Source organism: Dendrobates tinctorius, unplaced genomic scaffold (genome assembly GCF_039654945.1).
Source record: "Dendrobates tinctorius isolate UK_male_01 unplaced genomic scaffold, ASM3965494v1 ptg000060l, whole genome shotgun sequence".
Classification (NCBI taxonomy): Eukaryota; Metazoa; Chordata; class Amphibia; order Anura; family Dendrobatidae; genus Dendrobates; species Dendrobates tinctorius.
This window is the reverse complement of record NW_027361728.1, coordinates 14,980,672-14,990,081: the sequence shown is the minus strand read 5'-3', so window position 1 is coordinate 14,990,081 and position 9,410 is coordinate 14,980,672. Positions and strand designations below refer to the sequence as shown.

The window sequence follows — 9,410 nt, the reverse complement described above, 5'->3', positions numbered from 1 at the left end:
GTCCTTAGTTTGAGCCTCTGGCATTCCTTGGAGTCTGTATGTGTACCCTCTTTGCCATTTACTATTTTTGTGCCACTGTGTGACTAACCTTCATTTTAACTTTTGATATAATAAGTCTTGTATTTATGGAAGAAGCGAGTGACGGCTTTTGTTTGGATTTGCATAATTTCATTTACACATTTTATTTTGTGGATGTAAAGTGAAAAAACATAGAAAAACTCATGGAGTATGAATACTTTTTCAAGGCACTGTATATGTTGACTGTGTTGGAATGCATTAGATGTGGATAAATTAAAAGTTTAATAATTCATTCAAGCACATCTGTAAATTATCATGATTTCAAATTAGAATGAAAAATTCAATTAAAGCTGGGTTCACAGAAGCATATTTCACTGTCCATAAAAGGACCTCAATGCCTGATATGGCATCAGGTCTCCTGACCATAACCTACTGCCTGATACAGTGGATATTAAAAATCTACACATCCTTGTTAAAATGCCAGGCTTTTGTCATGTAAAAATTCATACCAAGAAGAGTCATTTCAGAACTTTTTCACTTTTAATGTCAACCATAATCTCAACAATTTATTTGAAACAAACTAAAATATTTTGGGGTGGAAAAAGAAAAAGAAATTAGTAAAATAATGTGGTTACAAAAATGTTATTTCTAATGTCTTGGAATTTTTTTTGTACCCTTTTCCTAAATGGTAACTTTCAACAATGAGATCCCATTGCTGTGTTGTAAGCTGTTTTGGACCATCGTTTTTGTTGTAAAATGCAACTAAGAAAATATCAGGGAAAGCCTATTAGAATAGCTAAACTTTATGTGGTTAATCACAATCACTTTAACCCCTTTCCAACATCGGGCATAATAGTACACTGATGTCGGACTCCCCCTGTTTGGTGCAGGCTCCGACACTGAGTCTGGGCCTTTCTGGGTACATGACAGCTAATATATACAGCTGAAATGTGCCCGCAACAGCTGCATGCAGAATCGCGATCCACCCACTGCTATTAACTAGTTTAACGCCGCTGTCAATCTCTGACAGCTGCGTTTAACTCGCGCTTACCGAAAGCACGTCACTAAACCCGCACATCGGTGACCCGTCACGTGATCGCGGGTCACCGATTGGTTGGCAATGCATGACAACCAGAGGTCTCCAGCATACCTCTATGGTTATCATAGCCAGATTGCTATGAGCGCTGCCCGATGGTCGGTGCTCATAGCAAGTGACCATTTCTGCTAGATCTGATCATCGCCTGTATGTAGCAGAGCCGATCTGACAACTGCAGCTTCTAGTCTCCCATGGAGACTATTGAAGCATGCAAAAAGTTTTAAAAAATGTTTTTAAAAATATTAAAATAAAAATATATAAAAGTTCAAATCACTCCACTTTCACCCCATTCAAAATAAAACAATAAAAAAATCAAATATACACATATTTTGTTTCATCATTTTCAGAATCGCCCAATCTAACAATATAAAAAAGAATTAACCCGATTGCTAATCGGGTTAATGAGAAAAAAATGTCAAAACGCCAGAATTAAGTTTTTTGGTCGCCGCAACATTGCATTAAAATGCAATAGCGGGCTATCAAAAGATTGTATCTGCACCAAAATAGTATCATTAAAAATGTCAGCTCGGCAGGCAAAAAATAAGCCCTCACCCAACCCCAGATCACGAAAAATGGAGGCGCTATGAGTATTGGAAAATGGCGCAATTATTTATTAATTTTTTTAACAAATTTTGCAATTGGTTTTCACCAGTTAAATAAAAAAGAACCTAGACATGTTTGGCATCCATGAACTTGTAATTACCTGGAGAATCATAATGGCAGGTCAGATTTAGCATTTAGTGAACAAAGTGAAGAAAAACAACTGTGGGATTGCACTTTTTTGCATTTTCCCCGCACTTGAAATTTTTTTCTCGTTTTCCAGTACACGATATGTTAAAACCAATGTGTCATTCAAAAGTACAACAAGCCCTCACACGGCCATTTTGAACAAAAAAAAAAGTTATAGCTCTGGGAAGAAGGGGAGCAAAAAACAAAAATGCAAAAACAAAAATACCTCTAGTCATTAAGAGGTTAAACGATGGCAGCTGTGTATCGACTACTATTTAAGGCTCATTCAGTCTTCTGATTTTTACGTTATGAGTGCCATCCTTGGTTTTCACGTACTAGTGATGATCTATGGGTTCCCTTACATGTCTGTGATTTTTCGCAGGCCGAGTGGTCCATGGAAAGTTGTGGAAAACTGTGTGTTTTTGATCCAAGGATCGCAGGGAGTGCACAGAGGCGCACACCACTTTTAAGATGCACTTAATTCATTAAGAGGTGTGCTTCTGAAGGAGCCAATAGGTTATGCCAAATTACAGAAGTCGGAGGATAATCAGGGCAGTTGGGGGCCTGCTGAAAGCCCCAGCATCTGCTAACTTATTCCCCCTCTATTGCCAAGCCAGAGGCTGGACTTTATAGGAACCACTACTGTACTACAATACTGAGCAGATCACAGGTTCGTCTCCATAGGAGGCATAAAAAATGGGTTATTTTTATAAATAAAATATAAAAATGTGAATTAAATTACTTAATCACCCTCATTTTCTCCATTCAAAAATAAAGAAATAAAAAATAAATGTTTGGTATTGTCATGTCTGAATTCCCATCTATTGAAATATAAAATTATTTAAATTATATGTTAAACACAAGAAAGAAAAATATTTAATCGCCAGAATTGACATCTTTTTGTCCCTGCACTTTCCTAAAGAAATACAATAAAAACAATAAAACATTCATATGAACCACAACATAAAATCAATGTAAAGGACAGCTAAGCACATACTGTATAAAACAACCCTTCCCACTCCATGAATGGGAAAGTATAGTCATAGATCTCAGAAATTGGCAAAATGAACATACAAGGACTTACATTTTTAAAACCAATCAAATAATAAAAAAACTTATAATTTTAGTATTGCCGTAACTGCACTTCAGAAACATATTGCCATGTGATTTTTACTGCACAATGAATGCTGTAAAAGTAAAACCCAAAATATCAATTGTGTAATTTCACCCCACTTGGAATTATTTTTCCATTTTGTTTTAGCACATTATTGTATATATTAAAAATAAATTGTGTTATTCAAAACAACTCGGCCCACAAGAAAATAAGCCCTCGCACAGCCGTGTCGGCAAAAGAATAAAAGTTATGGCTCGAAAAAACAAAAGAGCAAAAACGAAAAACATGTGGGGTGCTTAAAACTAAAATTCTAAATTAAAACTATTGAGTAGGGGTCTTGGCCAGATCAACAATGAAGGATACTAGGTTACATTTTCAAATGTTTTAATAATTGAGATGAAAAATGGCTATTCTTTTGTTGTTTTGAAAAAAATAACCTACTATTAATACCCATTAGGGAGATTTGTAAAATAAATCACTTTTTTAGTTAGGAAATACCTGGTTCAATTATGAGGAAAACACTATTAGAATAAAGCAAATTGAAATTGCTGACATTTACCAGGCAGCAACAAAATGTTAGTTTAAACAGTAACTGAGTAAAAATGTCACGTCTGTGCATGACATTATAAGGAGGCTCTGGTGGTATTTTGTTGCCTAATTTCACACAATTACCAAAAAACATCCGGCCATAAATGGTTAATGTCCATTACAAGTGTTACTAGAATGCACTCGAAACCTAAGAACTATTAAAGATGTCAAGGATCAAGACACCTTGTCTATTAGCTGCTATTAAATTGCTGTTAGTCAGTGTAGTGTTTGATGGTGCGAAACTGCTACTTGATGTTCTCCAGGAGTGGACAGCTCCTCTTCATGGAGGTTAGATATTAATCGCATGTGATAATGCATGGGATGAGGGCTAGTTAAGAAGGTCACAGGTTCATAGGCAGGACTTTCGAGGCATCCTCTGTTGTATCTCAGGTCTGGGGTGTACTAAGAAATCTCCATCAATCTCATTCCATGAACAGATCAAAAAAGACAGCTCATATAGAGTGAAAATTCTTACAAATCATCTGTTTTTCCGCTTTGTGTCCTGCATGATCTATCTGTTGTGGAACTAATAAACCGATATGGCAGTCAGAAAAGAAGGAACAAACGATCTAAGGAAGAAGAGCCTAATGTAAATGTACTTGCAACTTAGTAAAAGGTGGCCAAAATCTATAAACCACTCGAATATACAATAGTAGGTTGAGGATCGGCGGACCTACATTGTCCTGATAGTTTACAGGGTTCCAAAGATGGTACCTTTACCATACATTTATGGTACCGTATATTTTTTGGATGTGGCCACTTTGCTTCTCTGTCCATGAGGATTACAATGAAGTAGCCTGGACAATAATAATTTTTCTATATCACTTGTGTCAGAAATTTAGCATTGGCAAAACAGCAGCAGGTACCACCCATAATTTGCGTTTTCTCTAAGGTTTTTTTCCAGTAGAGGAGACAGCACTTACCACAAAGAGTCTGAGCCACTATTTACGAGTCAAAATTGGCAATGTAAGGATATTAAAATACTGATTATTGTGCAGGCTCCTGCAGCATAGCCATTTTTCTGTGTACCTGGAGCAATATTTAACATTCTTTTTTTAATCTGTGACATAGACAAGAGTTCTGCTATATAATTACGTGGTACTAGGCATACCTCTCTTCCTTAGAGCACATAGCAGCAGTAGAGCATAGTACAACTTTCCTACATGCCTTACCTGTCTGCTGCACTAATGCCTGGAAACCGTGTGCCCATTCGGAGCTTTATTTAGAGGATCCACCTCACAAGGTGAACCCATGAATACATAACACCTATATTACCATTCTCAATCTCTGTATACACTTGGCTCAATGAAATGCTGTGAAATGGAAAAGCAGCTATGGCCTGTAGTCTGCAGAAGGAGCTGGGGCTGGCCGATAGCCTCAGTTACAGAGGAAACATCAATATGAAAATAATGTTCCACAAAGGTATTTTCTGACCTTCTCAGGGAGGGTAGTAGACTAGTAATCCATATTATATATCGAAATTACCATTAGATGATAAAGGACACAAATATAAGTTCTACTTTAAAGTTATTCTTTGTAACAATAATTAAAAAAAGTTTAAAGTTCTTGTTTTACTGGAGCATTATTTCTTATTTAATACGTACTTTAGCAACACAAACCAATGAAGATAAAAAAAGAAAGCCCTTTCACAAGTGCAAGTGAAAAATTGCTTAAAAACATCTGATCGTTAGGGTAAAAGTAAATATGAGAAATGAACAGTGAAAAATGTCACTTATTTTTCAAAAATATGCCTTTCTTACTGATTTTTTTTCTTTTACTTGGTTGATAAACGAGCCCTATAAATTCCAAAATGAGATCAGAAAGTTATTTTGAAAAAAAAAAGAGCGTTTAATCGACAACATTTTTTAACACTGCTAAATCTTACAAAGACAAGTTTTAAGTGCTTATTCCTTGTTGGCCACTTACAAATACTTAGAAATCCTCTCGGTGTTTAACCACTTTATGAGAGACAGAAATGTAACAGGAGAAATGTTCTGTCACCTGGTCTGACTCGTACAATGCAGATCCCACTTGTGGCAATCAGAGATCAGCGGGGGATAATTCTGTACTGTGGCAGAAATTATGGTGGGGGGTCCTGTTTGAAGCTAGCGGAGACTTTTGGGGGGAGTGTCTTAAGAAATTGGAAGGATCACCCTCTCAGATACACATTTCTTGCAGAATGATACACATGAGCAGAGCAGCACTTGGAAGGAGCCTAATTCACCTCTGACCATGGCCAAAGCTTTACTGAGGGATGACTTTGTACTGGTTCTTCTCTATGGCATTGCGATTGTTGCTGCAGGCAAGAGAGTGGAGAAGAAGGATGGAGGAGACACTGATCAGAAAATAATACTAGCCAGATGCACATCACGCTGCCTGAGCCTGCACATCGCACAGCTGTCCGCCACCTTCTCCAGCCTACAGGTAACTGGATCGACTGCTCATTTCCATGATTGAAACACAGTTCATTATACTCTGATTTGTAACCATGAATGTTGTGGCTAAAAAAAATCAATTACGAGAAATCTATAATGAGCAAAAAAATGAACTGGGACAAAAATAATCAGTTTGCTTTACATTCAGGCAGAAGTATTTTGAGTTTTTGGTCTTGTAATAAATTAGAGGCAAATGTGTCTATGAAAAATTCATATTTTATTATATTTGTTATTTTCTATTCACTAAGATTTATTGCAACAGTCATCTCATTATTATGAGGTTTTAAAACAGATTGTATGAATGGGCAGAGTAGATCATTTTCACATATGATAGATTGAAATTCATGGGGCTGCAATAAATGTTTTGATAGAATTTTAATTAATGACTCTACATGTGCATGTTATTTATAATGCAGCAGGTGCTCCTAACGGTCCCCACACCCATTAGTGTAATGTCAATAGAACATGTCTTTTTTAATAGGACTGACCTACCATCTATTGTGTATGGGGCCTTCTGACTTACCCCTGACAGTGTATGTCGGGAAGAAGGATTCGGCAGTTTGAATTATAATATACAATCCTTCTATGTATGGAAGTGTTGGAAGAAATAGCTATATTCCAAATGACGAAACTAAGAGCTTTATTTAGAACTATACACTCAGGGGCATACATAGAAACCATGGGACCCCGTAGCAGAAGTTCTAACTGGGCCTCTCCCCACTAAAAAAAAGTAAATATTTGTCAGGGTCACAGAAGAGCATATCTCACATGTCTTTTTACAGCCTTTACTAAGTAATTATACGCCGGCTGAATTACTAGATTCCTCTTTTAATTGTCCCCATAAAGTATGATGCCAGCAAAGGTGCACCCCAAGCACAGTATGATACCTCCATGGTGAATTCCTCCACATTAGCCTCCACATGCATAGTATAATGACCCTACTGTACCCCACCTCAACTCCCAAGGCAAAGTATGATGTACCCACCACAGTATGACACCCAACTGTAACCCTCACACAGCCCCCCATCCTGTATGGCCCAACACCTCTCCACATTGTATAATGGTTTACACTAGGCCTCCATACAATATAATGGCCCCCACACAGCCATTCACACAGTATGATGGACCCCACACAAACCTTCACACTGTATTATTGCTTGCATGCAGAATAATGGCCCCTACATAGGCCTCCAAATATTATAATGCGGCCCATAGAGTTCTCCATAAGGTATAATGCACCCCAATATTTCTCCATATAGTATTCTGCACTTCCCAAAGTGCTCCATATAGTATAAAGCACTTGCATAGTCCTCCATATAGCATAATGCACTCCACATAGTCTTCCATATAGTATAATGCACTCTCCATAGTCCTCCATAAGATATAATGCACTGCCCATAGTCATCCATATAGTATAATGCACTCCCCATATTTCTCCATATAGTATTATGCACTACATGCGGTATAATGCACCACCTAAAGTCCTCCATATGGTATATTCATTCCCCATGGTCCTCCATATAGTATAATACACTCCCCATGGTCCTCCACATAATATAATGCTTTCCCCATGGTCCTCCATATAATATAATACTCTCCCTATGGTCCTCCATTTAATAAAATGCACTCTCTATGGTCCTCCATAAAGTATAATGCAATATCCATGGTCCTCCATATAATATAATGTTCTCCCCATAGATCTTCATATAATATAATGCAATCCCTATGGGTCTTCGTTATAATATAGTACAATGCACCCCCATATTCCTCCATATTGCATAACGCACTGCATATGGTATAATGCACCACCTATAGTTCTCCATATGGTATATTCACTCCCCATGGTCCTCCATAAAGTATAATACACTCCCCATGGTCCCTTTGGGTCCTCCTTATAATACAATGCACTCCCGATGGTCCTCTATAGAATACAATGCACGTCCTCCATGTAATATAATGTTCTCCCCATGGTCACATAAAATACAATGCACTCCCCATGGTCATACATAGATTATAATGCATTCCCTATGATCCTCCATAGAATATAATGCACTCCTCCTGGTCTTCCATATGGTGTAATGCACTTCACATTGTCATCCACAGGTTATAATGCACTCCCCATGGTCCTCGATAGATTAAAATGCACTCCCCATGGTCCTCCATGAAATATAATGCATTCCCCATTGCCTTCAATAGATTAAAATGCACTTCCCATGGTCCTCCATGAAATATAATGCACTTCGCATGGTCATCTATAGAATATAATGCACTCCCCCTGGCTCTCCATAAAAAATAATGCACTCCCCATGGTCTTCCATAGAATATAATACTCTCCCTATGGTCCTACATAAATTATAATGCACTCTGCATGGTCCTCCATAAAATATAATGTACTACCCATGGTAATCCATAGAATATAATGCTCTCTCCATGATCCTCCATAAAATACAACACACTCCCCATGGTCCTCCATTGATTATAATGCACTCCCTATGGTCTTCCATAGAACATGATACACTCCTCATAGTCCTCCATATTGTATAATGCACTCCTCATGGTCCTCCATAGAATATAATACACTCCTCATTGACATCCACAGATTATAATGCACTCCCCATGGTCCTCCATAGATTAAAATGCACTCTCCATGGTATTCCATAGAATATAATACTCTCCCTATGGTCCTAAAAAAATATAATGCACTCCGCATGGTCCTCCATAAAATATAATGCACTCCCCATGGTGATCCATAGAGTATAATGCACTCCCCACGGTACTCTATAGAATATAATGCTCTCCCCATGGTCCTTCATAAAATATGATGCACTTCTCATGGTCCTCCATAGATTATAATGCACTCCCTATGGTCTTCCACAGAATATAATGCACTCCGTCCAGTCCTCCATAGTATATAATGCACTCCTCATGGTCCTCCATATGGTTCCCTAAAGATAAAAATGCACTCCCCGTGGTTTTCTATAGAATATAATGCACTCCCCATGGTCCTCCATATGGTATAATGCACTCTCCGTTGTCCTACATAGAATACAATGCACCCTCCATTGTCATCCACAGATCATAATGCACTCCCCATGGTCCTCGATAGATTAAAATGCACTTCCCAAGGTTTTCTATAGAATATAATGCACTTCCCCTGGCTCTCCATAGAATATAATGCACTCCTCATCATTTTCCACAGAATATAATACTCTTCCCATGGTCCTCCATAAAATATAACGCACTCACCATGATCCTCCATAGAATACAATACACTCCTCATGGTCCTCCATGTGGTATAGTGTTCTCCCCATGGTCCTCCATAAAATATAATGCACTCCCCATGGTGATCCATAGAGTATAATGCACTCCCCATGGTCCTCCATAGATTAAAATGCACTCTCCATGGTATTCCATAGAATATAATACTCTC

The 9,410-nt window shown here is 37.9% G+C and overlaps 1 protein-coding gene across 1 annotated transcript in view; it reads left to right on the top strand.

Annotated features, from left to right (window-relative positions):
* The first annotated feature begins 5,777 nt into the window (after positions 1–5,777).
* The window catches only part of LOC141092731 (anosmin-1-like), a 137,975-nt gene continuing 134,342 nt past the window's right edge, over positions 5,778–9,410 (top strand). The window contains exon 1 of the mRNA XM_073579123.1: positions 5,778–5,969. Within this exon, the coding sequence (XP_073435224.1) occupies positions 5,778–5,969 (192 nt within the window). The remainder of the gene's footprint in view (positions 5,970–9,410) is intronic.